Here is an 18,978-nt window from a genome sequence, read left to right as displayed (position 1 = left end):
CGCAAAACCTCGAAAGGAAATATCCAACTGATGAAACATAGGTCAGCACAAATAAGCTAGAATATTAAAACTACAGTAATGTACTTTCGTGCTGTAAAAGTCATAAAGTAATAACATCATCTAAAAACGATGCCATGATATATTTTTTTTCTCAAGTGTAGTTCAAGAAAATATTTGTGCATGGTGCCTAGACTATGCTTAGTCAGGTAATCTGTGAATATTTCCTGGAAATTTTGGTCTTCATGATGTTAAAACATTGTTTTAAATAAGAGACACATGAGTATAGTGTAGAGTGGATTTGTTTTTTAAAGTAACTTTTTTATTGCCATGCAATTTTCCATTATTATTTGTGCTCATAACAAGTAATGTATTTTGGTGTAAGCTGCCAGACTGTTCATTTCAAAGGAAGAATAAAATTTGTTTTCACTTTGTAGAAACAGAGATTTTGAAGATGTCAGAAAGGCATTCAGGTCAAGCTGGCACTGGAACAGGAAATGAAGTGTACTCTCCTATTGTCAATGTCAAGTCATCCAGCTTTGGAGACTTTTGTTCCACATCATCATTTCAAGATAGTGGCTACAGTGAGCTGTTAAAATCGTGCAGCTTTGATAATACAGATAAAGAATCATTTGGAAAGAAAGAAAGAGGCTCAACATTAATCCATGAACATCCTGAAACTTCAAGTCTGGACTTAACACATAGTTTAGAGTCTCCCACTCAAGGAAAGAGATTTGTCTTCCCCAGGAAGGAAAAGGATAAAACCCCAGACCTTTGTGAAACTCCTAAAGTCAGTGGAAAAAAATTTTTACTGCGCCGAAGATTGGACGTATCTTTCTCTCTTCTAGAGGGGGACTTTGAATCACAAAGTAGTTCTCTCGAAAGTAGTACAAGCCAAGTTCCCAATTTAGAAAAAAATATTCCAAGCAGTGCTTCAGGTTCCCCAAGGCAAAATAATTTTAGTTCTTTAGTTACTAGCACTTTGAAAACAGAAGAAGTGACTTCCAGCAGTCAAAAATTGAGACTTAATTTTTCTCAACAGAAGACATCCACAGTTGATGATTCCAAAGATAACTGTAGCCTATTTGAAGTTGAATGTATATCTCCAATTCAAGGCAATAGTTTTAAAGACTCTATCACACATGACTTTAGCGACAGCAGTCTATGTATTAATGATGAGAATACATATCCTGAACTTCTGGGCTCTTCGGTCAGTGGAACAACTTGCGGAGCAGATGAGGACATATTTGTGACTCCGATAAGTAATCTTGTAGCAAATGTTAAATTTAATGCAAGTCAAAGGCTTTCTCCTTTAGGTGAAGTGAGACGCAATATTTCAACACCTGAAGACAGTGGTTTTAACTCACTTTGCTTGGATAAATCCGAAGATTCCCTCACTGACCAAGAGGGCTCTTTCCAAGAACTGCTTCAGAAACATAAGGGAACTCTCAAAGTCAGGGACACGGTAAAAAGGTCAAGGCGTCTTGGAAGATTAAGAAGACTGTCCACCCTTAGGGAGCAAGGCTCACAATCTGAGACAGAAGAAGAAAAGCAGCCCAACCTCTCTGGCTCTGAATCAACACCAGTGGCCACTTCAGACACCTCAGAGAGTCAGCCAAGCAGTGACAGTAAGAGTGGGGATTTGAGTTTAAGCTTTAAGAATTTATCAAAGACTCCAGCCTTGCAGTTAGTGCATGAGCTCTTTATGAGGAGCAAAAGGAAAAGATTCCAGCAAAGCGGTGCACGTGAATTGTTAGAAGAAGGGGACGGGGGGAAGATAGCTGTACTACAGCGTGTACTTGCAGGACTGATTGGCAAGAAAATGGGTATAGAAAAACTGGACATTTTAACAGAATTAAAATACAGAAATTTAAAGCATGTTCTTGCTATGGTTTTAGATTCCTTGGCTGCAGAAAGCCTATGCAGGTAAGAAATATTTTTTTTTTCTGAAATAAAACTGCCTTTTATCACTTGTTTTTTAAGTTGGAAAGCTTTTCTGTTAGTTGAGTACTTTTTTTTGAAATTTTGTTTTATCATCTCTATCTTGGTTACTTTATATTTTATCAAAGGTGGTTTAGTGAAATTCTTCAGTGTCTCAGAAATTTCAGTATATTGAATGTTGCTTCATAAGTAAAGAGAAACTAAGTCACATATATAGGAGTATTGAGGGTAGGAACTAGAGTTACAAGACTAAAGAGAGACTATGTTTATACTGGCAATTTTGCAAAGTGCAGGACTATCAGAAGACAAGCCCCTTGGGAATGCTGTGACCAGGAAGGAGGGAAGCCATGTGGAACAGGATTTTTGCAAGGTCATGGTTGGGGGAGGACATGCAAGAGAGTTAGTGAGCCTCTTTTTCCATAGGTATATGTGAAGAGTTGGGTTCATAGAATCCTTACTCTTTTATGGCCCCTGCTTCTATTAAAAACCCTTCTTCACCTTTTCCCCATAAATTAAGTGTAGGCTATTGTAGAGAATTGTAGAATCTCATAGCTGGAAGTCTTCTGAAATGTCTAGTCCTATCATGTATTTTGCAGATGAGAAAACTGAGTTCCAGAGAAGTGATCTGCCAGTAGTCACTCAAGGAGACAGAAACAGATCCAGGTCTACAGCTGAGCCCTCTGATTTCTAAGCCCATATTTTCCCAAAACTCTTATTAAGGTTTAAGTCCTTTCAGAATAGCCTTGATCAGGAATGTCTTTGGTGTAACCCAAGTAGGATGATAAGCAGATTAATGGCCTACATACATGTGCCTTTAAAAAAATGTTCAAATGAGATAAATTATTTGTTTAAAAAAATAAGGAGATGGCTGTGATATAGGGATTTTATTTTTATATGCTCGAGTATTTGGATACAGACCAGTTAAAATTAAAACTTGGGTGACCCTTTTGGGTGCTCGCTTGTAGGAACAAATGATATTCAGTCGTATTTCAATGATTGCCTTTGCTGCCATCCCTCTAGATTTATAGTATTTGTACTGCAGAGTGCATGTATAATCTTGGCAGTGCTTATTCTTGGTAATATGAGAAATTATGGTCAGTTGAAATAGCTGAGGCAAATACCCAAACGTGTATTTCATTTCTTCCCCACTAATGAGTAACTTTCTGCCTATATCTCTCCATCTATCTGATATAAGGCACATGTATCGGCTTAAGGAGAGGCAATGGCAATTGAAGTGGCCATGGTAACTGGAAGAATAGTAGTGTTGACAACTCAGCTATAACCTGGGGCCCTCCATAACCTTCTCCTGACCTCATTCACTTTGAGTGATTTGTTAAGTTAAAGTAATAAAAAAGGCCATATTAACAGTTGCAGGATTAGCTTTTCTTTAATAATTAATATAGTCAAAGTTATTGATAAATAAGCAATCACTAGACATAAATTGTGTTTTTCTTTAGCTGCTTTAGTCTCATAAACTTTGGTTTATAAAATAGGAACTTTGTAGTGCTACCCATAATAATGGTTATTACAGCTGACCCTTGAACAGCTAGAGATTAGGGGCACTGACCCTCTGCCATGCAGTCTAAAATCTTTGTATAATTTATAGTCAGCTCTCCATATCCGAGTTTCCTCCGTATCCGCGGTTCGGCATCCCTGGATTCAACCAACCAGTCTGTGTACTATTTACTATTGAAAAAATCCACCTATAAGTGGATCCACAGAATTCAAACCCATGTTGTTCAGGGATCAACTGTATTTGGCACTTAGTACTTCCAATAAAGGGTTGATTGCTTTTGTGTTTATTTAATCAAAGTGACAGAAATTTGTTAAATACAATAATAGGAGAAATTTATAGACTCTCTTGCACTACAGGTGATAATCATTTGCTGCATGTCATATTCCAAATATTTAATCTTAGTGCCATGTTTAAGTTAAATCCTCTTAATTAGCCTCGCAGTGGACTCATTTGGGTTTATATGAAACTTTGTTTTTTCCTTAACCATTTATGAGATAGTAATCTGTCAATATGATGCTGGCATATTTTAATAGGTATTCTTTCACAACTATGCAGATCAAGTCATATTTTTAATGTAAAATTTTAGCTTTAAATAAACTATGCAAAATCTTTAAAATGAATTTTTCTTATTGTCATGTGTGAAAAATATTAATTCTGTGGAATATATACAATATAAGGACTGATCTTCTTGTTACAGTATTTGGAAAGTGAGCAGAAATTGGCGTGAAATTATTATTCAAGATAAAAAAGCAAATCAGAGGAGGAAATTTCATATCATGCAACTGAAAACAGATTCTGAGGTAATGTATATAATACTAGTCTAAAATGGATTTGTATAAATATCTAATAATCCCATATGGCTGGACAACCTCATTTGGTTTCCTGCTATCTTGCTATCTTTTAACCTTTCCATTTACCAACATTGACTCATAAACTCTTTTTTTTGTTGTTTTTGGCCGTGCCGTGTGGCTTGTGGAATCTCAGGGATTGAGCCTGGGCCACGGCAGTGAAAGCCTGGAATCCTAACCACTAGGCCACCAGGGAACTCATGCACTCATAAACTCTTTATTTTTCCCAAACTCCATCTCTGCCCAGTGCATCAGTGGAGTAGACTAACTGACATCAAGAACATCTTATTGGGTTTTGTTGTTAAGTGTGTATGCTGTTAGCAGTATTTAAATACCATTTGAATAGGATATGCTGGATCCTATTCATAGTTAGACATCCTTATAGCATTTTCCCATCCAGTCTTTTGAGTAGATACTACATGCAGTTGCTCAGATTGCAATGTGAACATCTGTGACATGATCCCTTGCTTTCTTGGCACTCATACCCTGTGGGTGATACTGTTATAAACAGGTGATTACAGTACAGCTGTGTTAGAGGAAGCCCAGAGTTCTCTCTATTGAACATTTAAAAGGAGTGGGGATCAAGAGGAGGAAAAAATGCATCTCAGCTGAGAGCTGAATAATGAGTTAGGGAAGGTGTTTCAGCAGAGGGAATAGCATATATGGAGCCTGGAGGTGAGTGAGCATGGCAGATTAGTACTTGTGAAACATCATAAACTTGTGCTGTCTTGAAGATTTGAGGTCCAGCTTTGAAGTAACAAGAAAAGTTTTACAGAAGCTGATTAATTCTTTCTGGGGATACTACTTTGTAAAACAGGCATCTGATGACTCTGGCACCCATATTTACTGTATATTCAACTTTTAGACCTTTCTTAGGCACCAAAAGAAACGCTGAGAATTAACTTTCTTATTCTTGTTCTGTAAAAAGTGTTTAATAACATAAGTAAATTTATAATTTGGTGAAATATAATAACTGAGATGAAGCATGGCATAAACTAATATGAACACCTAGATACAGATTGGGGGGTTTCGCATTCCAAGGAAATATTAGGGACTGCTATTAACTAAAGTATTGACTTTCTATTTTATTTGAAGAAACGTTTTACCTTCTCACCTATTATAATCCTTCACCACTGACTCACGGCTCTTGGCTACTGCTGCAGCTGCTGGCTCTGGGAGCTTATAATACTGAAGATATAAATTTCCTTCTAAACGTATCTTTTTAGAGTGGCTCCCTACATGCTAAAGACAGACCAAAAACACATTTTTAAGCAAGTACCCATTAATATTAAACTTTTAGCTCCATGTACTCTTTACATCCTATGTGGAAGAAACATGTTGTATTGGTAAGCCTTCGGGTAGTTCTAGATAAAGCATTCTACCCTCATATCCTAGCCACCATTTTTTTTTAAACTTGGTTTGTTAAAGGACTGTACTTTTTTCCTTACTTGAGTATTTTCCTTTGCTTTGGTGCTCACGAAAGCATGCCTTTGTTGACTGCTTGACCTTATACTGTTCAGAGATAGTAGCACACATTTTAAGCTCCAAGAGGGCAGGGATTAGACTGTTTTATTCACTTGACACCTAGTAGATGTTTTATGAATATTTGTTAAATGAATGAATGTTTCTTCTGTGGATGCAATTTGCTTCAACAACATATCTCTATTCATTTTTTGGTGCATGCAGCGTCACTGTGTTTGCCAACTGCATCGAAATCCAATGGGTGTCTTCTTTTAGTATGCTCTTGTGTCATACGCTTCTAGCTTAGGCTGCAAATCATTTATAAAGTGTAACATAAAGAGATGTATTGAGTCCTTGAATAAGTTCAACTGTATTCATTCTAATTTCTGAAAACCAATATTCATCCATTACACTTATGCATATGTTGTTAAGCTGTTAATGGCATAATTTTTCATGGCCAGCTAACTTCATTCCTATACTTATCCTACTGTCATTTCTCATGTTTTTAACTCTCCCCATTTAGGAGCCAACTCTGGCAAAAGGAGACTATCAAGGGAGAGGAAACACAATTATAGTTGGACACTTGAGGAAATTCACCTGTAGTACATTTTATTTTGATAATTGGTTACGAATGCCAATTTGTTAAAAAAAAAAAACTTACTATTTTTTCTCATTCCCAACCTTAACAAACTAGAAGGCTATAAGGATTATTCATTGAAAATATTTCTTGGCTAAATATTTGAGTAATGTGGAAATCTAGTTCAAATAAGAGACATTTTTTCTCCTTTTAAACTATCAAAGCTGTTTAAAACTCAAGTGTAAAAATTAATCAGGTATTGCAAGTATCTGGTATTTGTAAAAACCAGCCAAACAAATTGGGTTTCATGGTCTAACCAGGCCCATTATTTTTCTGACATGTGGCTAAGGTAAGAAACCTTCCAAGAATTCCATGATGTCCCATAGTAAGCTTTGATTCACCTCCTCTTACACCTTGGCCTAAAAGGGGACTTGGTAAACTCTGATCTGTGGGCCAAATCCTGTCCATCACCTGTGTTTTTAAAGTAAGTTTTATTGGAACACAGCCCTGCTCTTTCATTTACATATCTCCATAGCTGTGTTTGCTAAAACAACAATTAAGTAGCTTGCCACTATCTGGTCCTTTTCAGGAAAAGTTTGCAAACGCATGCTCTAAACAGAAAAATACCCAAGCATGCAAACTTAAAGCTAGCATTTATTGTCTTAATTTTTTCTTTTTCTTTTTCTTTGACTTTTAAATGATAGATGAGAGGGGTTTTTTTTGTTTTGTTTTGTTTCCTTTTTTCTAAAACAGAAACTAGTTTAGGGAGAAAATTCCAGTAGTGTAAAACCACTTCCAAACATTTAAATACATGTGCATCAGAAAGCTGTCCTCGAACTTTTGATATTATGGTGTTGACCCCTCTTGTCTTTTACCACAGGGGGCGACATTACATGTTGATGATGCTGCCACTCGGCTCCATCTCTTAAATCGATCGGCTTTAAGATCTGTGCAAGCACAGGCTAAGACACCAGCTTTTCAGAAAGAACAAGTTTCAACATTTTCTCCTTGGGGAGAAGTTTTGACACCTATAGCGAGTTCTTCTGTTACTCACTTAAGTAGTAAACAGGAAGAATATGTTAAGGTGAGTATTTATCGTAAGTTATTAGAAGTAAATATTTACAGAGTTTGAAATAAAGCAATTCTGTATGCGAAAATGGAAGATTTAGTTTGTGTGCTTTTACTACAGGTTGCCAAAACACTTTTTATTGATGAAGCATTAAAACCTTGCCCAAGGTGCCAATCCCCTGCTAAGTACCAGCCTTATAAGAAAAGGGGACTATGTAGCAGCACAGCCTGTGGTTTTGACTTTTGTGTGTTATGTTTGTGCGCTTATCATGGGTCTGAAGAATGTAGTAGAGGAGCAGCAAAGCCAAGAAATAGAAAAGATGCTCTTCCAGGAAGTGCCCAGAGTAAGCGGAATTTAAAACGCCTCTAAAGAGACTTCACATATAAAAGAAGCATTCCCTCTAAAGAACATTTTGTTTGGCTTACAATTATGAATATTTTGAAAGCATGCAAGTCTTCCCATCAATGACAGATGATGATTTATTTCCTACTTTGTATATATTGTGATCCATGTCATTGTATGTTTTCTTTAAAGTAGTGAGTTTTGAAAAAATCTTATTTTACAATGCCATTTTTACTCATTTTAATAATTTAGTGTTTTTAAATAAAGAATTTTCAGTGTTATATATATGTATTTAACTGTTTCATGTAACATTTAAAAAATGTTCATTTCATCACTATGTGTTGAAATGTTCTTCAATTACTTTTCAAAAGTAATTTTCCAAATAGTATTAAAAATGCTGAACTTGAGATAGATGGCCTTATAGATTTCAAAATCTTTGAATATTTGACTGAAATGAAATATAAATAAAATGTTTTCAGAAGTTCTGTTGAATTTACTCTATAATCTCAATCTTTCTCTTAATTTAGTTTATGTCATATTTGGGCAGACTTCTGGTTAAATAAAATTTACTTAATATTGATAACTAAGAAGATGTAAAAAGTAAATTATTAGATATATGTGGTTATTCACCATGAGAGTCTTAGGTAATAAACACCCATAAGTCACACGTAAGTTTCCTTTACCTTGTTACACATGAAATTGTCAGTAGTGCAATGCAGAAATCTGGAATCCTATCTCGTCCATGAGGAGGCACTTGGTTATTGTTTTATGTATTGCAATCACATTGCCCTCTCAGTGTGTCACATTCGTCATCTTATGGTTACTCAGTCCATTAAGAATGTAGCATTTTATTTCACTCTGGTGGTGAAAAAGAAGATTTTACCACATTTAGTTTTAGAAATCAGTAATCTACATGTGTTCCTCTCTACTGAAGGAACTGTTAAACAATGGAAGTTCAATTAAAAAAAAAACAATTTCTGGCTTTAAATTGGGATGAGAATTGTAATAAAGTCAATATGAGTGAAATAGTGTAGGGACTTAATACCACATATTTAAATGAGTTTATAATAAAAATAAAACTTTCTGAAGACAAAAGATCAGAGTAGAAATTCAAAAGTTAATGAGTGAAGCTAATTACAAGCTTCTTATTGGTAGGTTTTACATTTGCGATGAGGTCAAGAGGTAGGTAGGTTAACTGGAAGAAAATCATATGGTATTCATGAATAACTTTATTAAAGTCCCCAGATATCCAGAAAATAATCATCATTATTCTAATTGTTGTAAATATTATGTATTATAGTAACTGGCTGGTGCAGCTACCCTAGCCATATGTTCCAATAGCGTCCTGTGCTTCCTCTGTTGTGGTACTTAGTTCACTTTGCTTAACTTGTTTCTTTAATTTTCTTTCCCCATGAGACTGTAAGCTCTGTGAAGGCCTGTCATATTTGATTTAAATACCGTTGTATCCCTAACACCTAGCCTGGTACCAGGCAAGTAGCAGGTGCTCAGTAAATATTTATTGAATGAGTGGATTTTTTTTTAGTGCTACCAGTGTTAACTTTTTATCCAAGTAAACCATTATAACGCTATCCTAATAATTTGTTAATTTTTAATGCTTGATTTCATTGATTAATGCTTGATTACATGAAAAAGCAGAATCTAAATGATTTCTTAAATTGATTTTAAACATGTAATCTAATCAATAGATTTGTTTGGTCTACTCATTCTTTTAGCTGATTTTTCTATAACCAGTTAGGGTGTAATGCAAGGAATACTAGGCCAGGAATCAAAAAGCCTGGTTGGTATCCTGAACTACTTACTAGCTGTGCCCTTATGCAAGTCACTTATTGATTCTGAGTATATTTCTTTAACTATAAATAAGGGAAGTTAAAAGAAATGATGTATTGTGAAGTTACCCTGTTAACACCAATCAGTGTTACTACACGTTTGGCTGTATGTGAATATAATAAAGTGAAATAACATTTGTGGGGATCAGCATATGATCTTGATATCATTAACGCTATGCTGAATGAAACTGTAGTCAACCTCTAACCTGCTTGTGAAAATTGTCTGGTTGGAAAAAAACTTCAACAAACAATTAATTGAGCATTTGCTATGTCCAGGCACTGTTCTAAGTCCTTTACATGAGTTAACTCATTTATTCCTCAAAGCGACTCTATAATGCAGGTATTATCATTCTTTTTTTATATCAGAAAACCAAGAATCAGGTTAAATAATCTAAAATCACACAGATAGCAAGTGTGGGGAGCCAGGATTCTAGCAGAGGTAGTCTGCCACTTGTATGTGACAAAACTCTTTGCAGAACCCTTGTTGATAAATTCAAGATGCATATAATTACCATGTCTTTAATGGAAGATTGTTTTGCCATTTAAGAAAAATCTTTTGGTATACCAGGAAAAAAATTTCTAAGTTAGAACAATTCTGCCTGAATAGAGTAGTTCCTTAGCTCATGAGTGGCTTAAACAACTATCTCATTTGATAAACTAAATGAATTGCATGAATACAATTATCTTGAAAACTCAGTTCCAGAGGAAGGCCACTGCTTCCATCCCAAGGTCTGTGTAATCTAAAGATACAAGGCGTGAAGACAAAAATAAGTATTACCACATTCCAGTAATGACTACGTTTTTATAGGTTCTGATTATTGGGTGAGAGTAAGTAATAAGAAGAAGCTCACCGATCATTTCTTGATGGGAGTACTCAGTTCCCAAGAAGATTCCAAAACAAGAGGGATGATTAAATTTGGCACTTTATTCTTCTGTTTCACTTCCTAATGAAGACATTGGGAAAAGAATTAGTATTAATTCTGGGGAAAACCAATAAATTCTTTACCTTCTACTGATTTAGGATTACAGTCTCTCTGTCGTTTCCCCCTATTGTGTGCCCCCCTTGCAGCCTTGCTAGCAAGTGGGCAAGAATATTCTTTCTATTTGGCTTCTACTTGATTCCAGGAATGACGGATATTTTTTTATTTTGACCCCCTAGTTTGGAAAAAAATGGTGATAAACTTGTGATAAGTCGTATAAAGTGAACAACACTTTAAGAGCTATCTGATCATTTTATTATAGCATTTCTATGGGCGAAAATAATAGATTTTAAAATCTATTCCAGCTATTTAAAAGGCTTAATAAGGTCTTATGGAATTCTTAGCAATAATTTAATGGTAGAAGTACTACTGAGAAAACATTTTTGATACTTACGTAGCACTGCGTAAAGCTAAGTTTTTTGATTACCTTTCCTTAATTTATGACACAAAGCAAAACCGTCAAAAATTTATGACTCAAAAAATTACTGAACATTTCTACATTTGATCTCTTATGTTCCTGGTTTGCATTGAGTTACTTATATGGATTTATTTTAAATTGTGTCTCTTAAAAATAGTATAATATTTTAAAAGATGGAAATACCCATTATTGTTTCTGTGTGGAGGAGGGTAAATATTTCAAAGCTCACACTAAACGTTCCACAAGGGGGCACCAAAGACTCATTTATGGTGATTTTGGCTACCCTTCAAAAAAAGTAAATTTAGCTTTTATATATTTGATATTGATGTGGTGTGACATTGCCAGATAGGGGAAATGTTCCTTGACTTAATTTTTAAAGGGTACATAGAATAAATTTTGGTAATAGTTATTACTAAGAGTTGGTAATTAAAATACTTTAGCTGACTTGCAAGAGTGTACTGTTTTCCGGGATGACTTTTAGCAGAACACCTTGTTGGCGGCTGGGTCCGTAACTTGGCCATCTACGTTCCCTTGCCCAATGGCGCTGCCATGCTGGCTCCTTCATCACAGACTGTGGAGCCAGAGGAGTGGAAGGAGCAGTAGAAACATGGAGGTGAGTGCTGATTATGAATGGTGATGGCATGCTACCAATTTTTTCCCTCTGGAATTCTCATTTCTGCAGAAAGATGGTGCTGGTTCAGGTCCTAATCACATCCTGCCTAGATTCTGCTCAATGCCTCCTAACAGGTTTCTTTGCTTCTACTTTCTCCCCATCTGACTCTGTCCTAGTGTCCATTGCCAGGTTATTTGTACTAAAACATGGCTCCAATTATGTTGCTTCCTATTAAAGATGTGGCAGAATTTAGGATCTCCTAATGGTCCTAACTTTCTAGCAATCTCTCCCACCATTCCACACTGTACACTTTGTTCCAGCCAAACCAGACTCCCTTACTGTTTTCTAAACTTCCCCTGTGCTTTCTCCTGCTTCTTCTCTCTCTTGCCACTCTAAATCCCATCAAATCCATCTAATCCTTAGTTTCTTTCCATGAATCATTTTCTTTTTCTTTTTTTTTTAACATCTTTACTGGAGAATAAATGCTTTACAATGGTGTGTTAAGTTTCTGCTTTATAAAAAAGTGAATCAGCTATACATATACATATATCCCCATATCTCTTAAACCAAACAAATAAGAAACCCACTCATCGTGGGTGGTGACATTGGTCTGCACCTTGCTTTTTCCTTATCTATCTCTTTTCCTTATCTATCACTGATACAGAGCTGCCTCATGCTTTTCACTAGCTGCCTGTGGTTGTACCATAATAGAACCCAAACCCGTCCCGATGGACAACTAGGTTGTTACTGAGATTTTACTTTTTGTTTTGCCTCTCACTGTTGTGGCCTCTCCTGTTGCAGAGCACAGGCTCCGGACGTGCAGGCTCAGCGGCCATGGCTCACGGGCCTAGCCACTCCATGGCATGTGGGATCTTCCCGGACCGGGGCATGAATCCATGTCCCCTGCATCGGCAGGTGGACTCTCAACCACTGCGCCACCAGGGGACCTTTTTAATTTAATTTAATTTATTTTTTTATACACCAGGTTCTTATTAGTCATCAATTTTATACACACCAGTGTATACATGTCAGTCCCAATCGTCCAATCCATCACACCACCACCACCCCGCCCCCCCCAGGTTCCACATATATGCGTTAATATACAATATTTGTTTTTCTTTTTCTGACTTACTTCACTCTGTATCGCAGTCTCTAGATCCATCCACATCTCAACAAATGACCCAATTTCATTCCTTTTTATGGCTGAGTAATATTCCATTGTATATATGTAACACATCTTCTTTATCCATTCGTCTGTCGATGGGCATTTAGGTTGCTTCCATGACCTGCCTATTGTAAATAGTGCTGCAATGAACACTGGGGTGTATGTGTCTTCTGGAATTATGGTTTTCTCTGGGTATACGCCCACTAGTGGGATGGCTGGATCATATGATAATTCTATTTTTAGTTTTTTAAGGAACCTCCATACTGTTCACCATAGTGACTCTATCAATTTACATTCCCACCAACAGTGCAAGAGGGTTCCCTTTTCCCCACACCCTCTCCAGCATTTGTTGTTTGTAGATTTTCTGATGATGCCCATTCTAACTGGTGTGAGGTGATACCTCATTGTAGTTTTCATTTGCATTTCTCTAATAATTAGTGATGTTGAGCGCTTTTCATGTGCTCCTTGGCCATCTGTATGTCTTCTTTGGAGAAATCTCTATTTAGGTCTTCTGCCCATTTTTGGATTGGGTTGTTTGTTTTTTTTATATCAAGCTGCATGAGCTGTTTATATATTTTGGAGATTAATCCTTTGTCTGTTGATTCGTTTGCAAACATTTTCTCCCATTCTGAGGGTTGTCTTTTGGTCTTGTTTATGGTTTCCTTTGCTGTGCAAAAGCTTTGAAGTTTCATTAGGTCCCATTTGTTTATTTTTGGTTTTATTTCCATTACTCTAGGTGGCGGATCAAAAAAGATCTTGCTGTGATTTATGTCAAAGGGTGTTCTCCCATGTTTTCCTCTAAGAGTTTTATAGTGTCCAGTCTTACACTTAGGTCTCTAAACCATTTTGAGTTTATTTTTGTGTGTGGTGTTAGGGAGTGTTCTAATTTCATTCTTTTACATGTAGTGGTCCAGTTTTCCCAGCACCACTTATTGAAGAGACTGTCTTTTCTCCATTGTATATCCTTGCCTCCTTTATCATAGATTAGTTGACCATAGGTGCATGGGTTTACCTCTGGGCTTTCTATCTTGTTCCATTGATCTATATTTCTGTTTTTGTGCCAGTTCCATATTGTCTTGATTACTGTAGCTTTGTGGTATAGTCTGAAGTCAGGGTGTCTGATTCCTCCAGCTCCGTTTTTTTTTTCCCTCAAGACTGCTTTGGTTATTTGGGGTCTTTTGTGTCTCCATACAAATTTTAAGATCTTTTGTTCTAGTTCTGTTAAAAATGCTATTGGTAATTTGATAGGGATTGCATTCAATCTGTAGATTGCTTTGGGTAGTATAGTCATTTTCACAATATTGATTCTTCCAATCCAAGAACATGGTATATCTCTCCATCTGTTTGTATCATCTTTAATTTCTTTCATCAGTGTCTTATAGTTTTCTGCATACAGGTCTTTTGTCTCCCTAGGTAGGTTTATTCCTAGGTATTTTATTCTTTCACTTGCAATGGTAAATGGGAGTGGTTCCTTAATTTCTCTTTCAGATTTTTCATTAGTGCATAGGAATGCAAAAGATTTCTATGCATTAATTTTGTATCCTGCAACATTACCAAATTAATTGATTAGCTCTAGTAGTTTTCTGGTAGCATCTTTAGGATTCTCTATGTATAGTATCATGCCATCTGCAAACAGTGACAGTTGCACTCATTCTTTTCAAATTTGTATTCCTTTTATTTCTTTTTCTTCTCTGATTGCTGTGGCTAGGCCTTCCAAAACTATGTTGAATAATAGTGGTGAGAGTGGACATCCTTGTCGCGTTCCTGATCTTAGAGAAATGCTTTCAGTTTTTCACCATTGAGAATGATGTTTGCTGTGGGTTTGTTGTATATGGCCTTTATTATGTTGAGGTAGGTTCTCTCTATGCCCACTTTCTGGAGAGTTTTTATCATAAATGGGTGTTGAATTTTGTCAAAAGCTTTTTCTGCAAGTATTGAGATGATCATATGGTTTTTATTCTTCAATTTGTTAATATGGTGTATCACATTGATTGATTTGCATATATTGAAGAATCCTCACATCCCTGGGATAAATCCCACTTGAACATGGTATATGATCCTTTTAATGTGTTGTTGGATTCTGTTTGCTAGTATTTTGTTGTGGATTTTTGCAACTATATTCATCAGTGGTATTGGTCTATAATTTTCTTTTTTGTAGTAGCTTTGTATGGTTTTGGTATCAGGATGATGGTGGCCTCATATAATGAGTTTGGGAGTGCTCCTTCCTCCGCAATATTTTGGAAGACTTCGAGAAGGATGGGTGTTAGCTCTTCTCTAAATGTTTGATAGAATTCACCTGTGAAGCCATCTGGTTCTGGACTTTTGTTTGTTGGAAGATTTTTAATCACAGTTTCAATTTCAATACTTGTGATTGGTCTGTTCATATTTTCTATTTCTTTCTGGTTCAGTCTTGGAAGGTTATAACTTTCTAAGGATCTGTCCATTTCTTCTGGGTTGTCCATTTTATTCGCATAGAGTTGCTTGTAGTAGTCTCTTAGGATGCTTTGTATTTCTGCCATGTCTCTTGTAACTTCTCCCTTTTCATTTCTGATTTCATTGATTTGAGTCCTCTCGCTCTTTTTCTTGATGAGTCTGGCTAATGGTTTATCAATTTTGTTTATCTTCTCAAAGAACCAGCTTTTAGTTTTATTGATCTTTGCTATTTTTCTCTTTGTTTCTATTTCATTTATTTCTGCTCTGATCTTTATGATTTCTGTCCTTCTGTTAACTTTGGGTTTCATTTGTTCTTCCTTCTCTAGTTCCTTTAGGTGTAAAGTTAGATTGTTTGAGATTTTTCTTGTTTCTTGAAGTAGGCTTTGTATAGCTATAAACTTCCCTCTTAGAACTGCTTTTGCTGCATCCCATAGGTTTTGGATCATTGTGTTTTCATTGTCATTTGTCTCTAGGTATTTTTTGATTTTCTCCTTGATTTCTTCAGTGATCTCTTGGTTATTTAGTAACATATTGTGTAGCCTCCATGTGTTTGTGTTTTTTTACGTTTTTTTCCCCTGTAATTGATTTCTAATCTCATAGCGTTGTGGTCAGAAAAGATGCTTGATATGATTTCAGTTTTCTTAAATTTACTGAGGCTTGATTTGTGATGCAAGATGTGATCTGTCCTGGAGAATGTTCTGTGCGCACTTGAGAAGAAAGTGTAATCTGCTGTTTTTGGATGGAATGTCTTATAAATATCAATTAAATCTATCTGGCCTATTGTGTCATTTAAAGCTTCTGTTTCCGTATTTATTTTCATTTTGGATGATTTGTCCATTGGTGTAAGTGAGGTTTAAAAGTCCCCCACTATTATTGTGTTACTGTCGATTTCCTCTTTTATAGCTGTTAGCAGTTGCCTTATGCATTGAGGTGCTCTATGTTGGGTGCATATATATTTATAGTTGTTATATCTTCTTCTTGCATTGATCCCTTTATCATTATGTAGTGTCCTTCCTTGTCTCTTGTAACATTCTTTATTTTAAAGTCTATTTTATCTGATACGAGTATTGCTACTTCAGCTTTCTTTTGATTTCCATTTGCATGGAATATGTTTTTCCATCCCCTCACTTTCAATCTGTATGTGTCCCTAGGTCTGAAGTGGGTCTCTTGTAGACAGCCTATATATGGGTCTTGTTTTTGTATCCATTCAGCAAGCCTGTGTCTTTTGGTTGGAGCATTTAATAGATTCACGTTTAAGGTAATTATCGATATGTATGTTCCTATGACCATTTTCTTAATTGCTTTGGGTTTGTATTTGTAAGTCCTTTCCTTCCCTTGTTTCCCACTTAGAGAAGTTCCTTTAGCATTTGTTGTAGAGCTGGTTTGGTGGTGCTGAATTCTCTTATGTTTTGCTTGTCTGTAAAGCTTTTTATTTCTCCATTGAATCTGAATGAGATCCTTGCTGGGTAGAGTAATCTTGGTTGTAGGTTCTTCCCTTTCATCACTTTAAGTATATCATGCCTCTCCCTTCTGGCTTGTAGAGTTTCTGCTGAGAAATCAGCTGTTAACCTTATGGGAGTTCCTTTGTATGTTATTTGTCATTTTTCCCTTGCTGCTTTCAATAATTTTTCTTTGTGTTTCATTTTTGCCAGTTTGATTACTATGTGTCTTGGCATGTTTCTCCTTGGGTTTATCCTTTATGGGACTTGCTGAGCTTCCTGCACTTGGGTGGCTATTTCCTTTCCCATGTTAGGGAAGTTTTCGACTATAATCTCTTCAAATATTTTCTCTGGTCCTTTCTCTCTCTCTTCTCCTTCTGGGACCCCTATAATGCGAATGTTGTTGTGTTTAATGTTGTCCCAGAGGTCTCTCAGGCTTTCTTCATTTCTTTTCATTCTTTCTTCTTTATTCTGTTCCACAGCAGTGAATTCCACCATTCTGTCTTCCAGGTCACTTATCCGTTCTTCTGCCTCAGTTATTCTGCTATTGATTCCTTCTAGTGTAGTTTTCATTTCAGTTATTTTATTGTTCATCTCTGTTTGTTTGTTAATTCTTCTAGGTCTTTGTTAAACATTTCTTGTATCTTCTCGATCTTTGCCTCTATTGTTTTTCCGAGGTCCTGGATCACCTTCACTATCATTATTCTGAATTCTTTTTCTGGAAGGTTGCCTATCTCTACTTCATTTAGTTGTTTTTCTGAGTTTTTTTTCTTGTTCCTTCATCTGGTACATAGCCCACTGCCTTTTCATCTTGTGTATGTTTGTATGTTTCTGTGAATGTGGTTTTTGTTCCACAGGCTGCAGGATTTTTGTTCTTGCTTCTGCTCTCTGCCCTCTGGTGCATGAGGCTATCTAAGAGGCTTGTGCAAGTTTCCTGATTGGGGGGACTGGTGATGGGTAGAGCTGGGTGTTGCTCTGGTGGGCAGAGCTCAGTACAACTTTAATCTGCTTGACTGCTGATGGGTGGGGCTGGGTTCCCTGCCTGTTGGTTGTTTGGCCTGAGGCAACCCAACACTGGAACCTACCTGGGCTCTTTGGTGGGGCTAATGGCAGACTCTGGGAGGGCTTACGCCAAGGAGTACTTCCCAGAACTTCTGCTGCCAGTGTCCTTGTCCCCACGGTGAGCCACAGCCACCCCCCGCCTCTGCAGGAGACCCTCCAATACTAGCAGGTAGGTCTGGTTCAGTCTCTCCTGGGGTCACTTCTCCTTTCCCTGGGTCCCTATGCGCACACTACTTTGTGTGTGCCCTCCAAGAGTGGAATCTCTGTTTCCCCCAGTCCTGTCGAAGTCCTGTAATCAAATCCCACTAGCCTTCAAAGTCTGATTCTCTAGGAATTCCTCCTCCCGTTGCCAGACCCCCAGGTTGGGAAGCCTGATGTGGGGCTCAGAACCTTCACTCCAGTGGGTGGACTTCTGTGGTATAAGTGTTCTTTAGTCTGTGAGTCACACACCAGCAGTTATGGGATTTGATTTTGCTGTGATTGCGGCCCTCCTACCATCTCATTGTGGCCTCTCCTTTGTCTTTGGATGTGGGGTATCTTTTTTGGTGAGTTCCAGTGTCTTCCTTTCAACGATTGTGCAGCAGCTAGTTGTGATTCTGATGTTCTCACAAGAGGGAGTGAGAGCACGTCTTTCTACTCCACCATCTAGGTTCAGGGCTCCCATGAATCATTTTCTGATCTCTCCAACAAGACAAAATTCTTACCTTCTTTGAACCTAGTGTTTATTCATACCTTTCTTATGGTATTTGTGGCATGTTTTATTTGTATTAAATTCTTGTTTTCCACCATTAGCAAGTTCCTTAAAAGCAGAATTGTTTTATTCCCCTCTCTGCCCCTTTTAGCAGAATGTCTTGCGAATGATAGATGATGCAGCAAGTATTAATTGAATTGCTGAATTAATAATGATTATCACATGATATGATAATGAATCATATGATAATGATATATAATATAATAGTTATGATGAATGAGAATTAAGATATGCATGCATTTATGTGTATATACATATACATATGTTAGGTGTTTAAGGGCAGAGGATTTTGTCCTTTAGAGTTGAAATATACATCACTTTATGATTAAGTGGTATATTACTACATGCAGAAAGTAAATACATTCCAATTTTTATGTGCTAGGGTGGCAAAGATATTTAATTTTTTTGTGTGTTGGTATTCAAGAGAGGGAAATATATGTTCAAAACATAGTACTTTAAAAAAAAGTATTTATTTATTTATTTTTGGCTGCATTGGGTCTTCATTGCTGCATGCAGGCT

At 36.7% G+C, this 18,978-nt stretch overlaps 1 protein-coding gene across 1 annotated transcript; it reads left to right on the top strand.

Annotated features, from left to right (window-relative positions):
• The first annotated feature begins 436 nt into the window (after window positions 1-436).
• Window positions 437-7,778, top strand: FBXO43 (F-box protein 43). Its single transcript, XM_060116457.1, has 4 exons — window positions 437-1,923; window positions 4,152-4,254; window positions 7,221-7,424; window positions 7,530-7,778. Exons 1-4 carry the CDS (start codon window positions 452-454, stop codon window positions 7,776-7,778), a joined length of 2,028 nt encoding a protein of 675 aa, XP_059972440.1. The 5' UTR covers window positions 437-451.
• Window positions 7,779-18,978: the final 11,200 nt, after the last annotated feature.

This window comes from Mesoplodon densirostris, chromosome 13 (assembly GCF_025265405.1).
Source record: "Mesoplodon densirostris isolate mMesDen1 chromosome 13, mMesDen1 primary haplotype, whole genome shotgun sequence".
Taxonomy (NCBI): Eukaryota; Metazoa; Chordata; class Mammalia; order Artiodactyla; family Ziphiidae; genus Mesoplodon; species Mesoplodon densirostris.
This window is presented reverse-complemented; position numbering and strand designations above follow the sequence as displayed.

Coding starts and splice junctions, on each gene's coding strand:
- FBXO43 (XM_060116457.1), top strand. CDS start 452: ATGTCAGAAAGGCATTCAGGTCAAGCTGGCACTGGAACAGGAAATGAA. Junction 1,924..4,151: donor GCTGCAGAAAGCCTATGCAG/GTAAGAAATATT, acceptor TTCTTGTTACAG/TATTTGGAAAGTGAGCAGAA. Junction 4,255..7,220: donor AACTGAAAACAGATTCTGAG/GTAATGTATATA, acceptor CTTTTACCACAG/GGGGCGACATTACATGTTGA.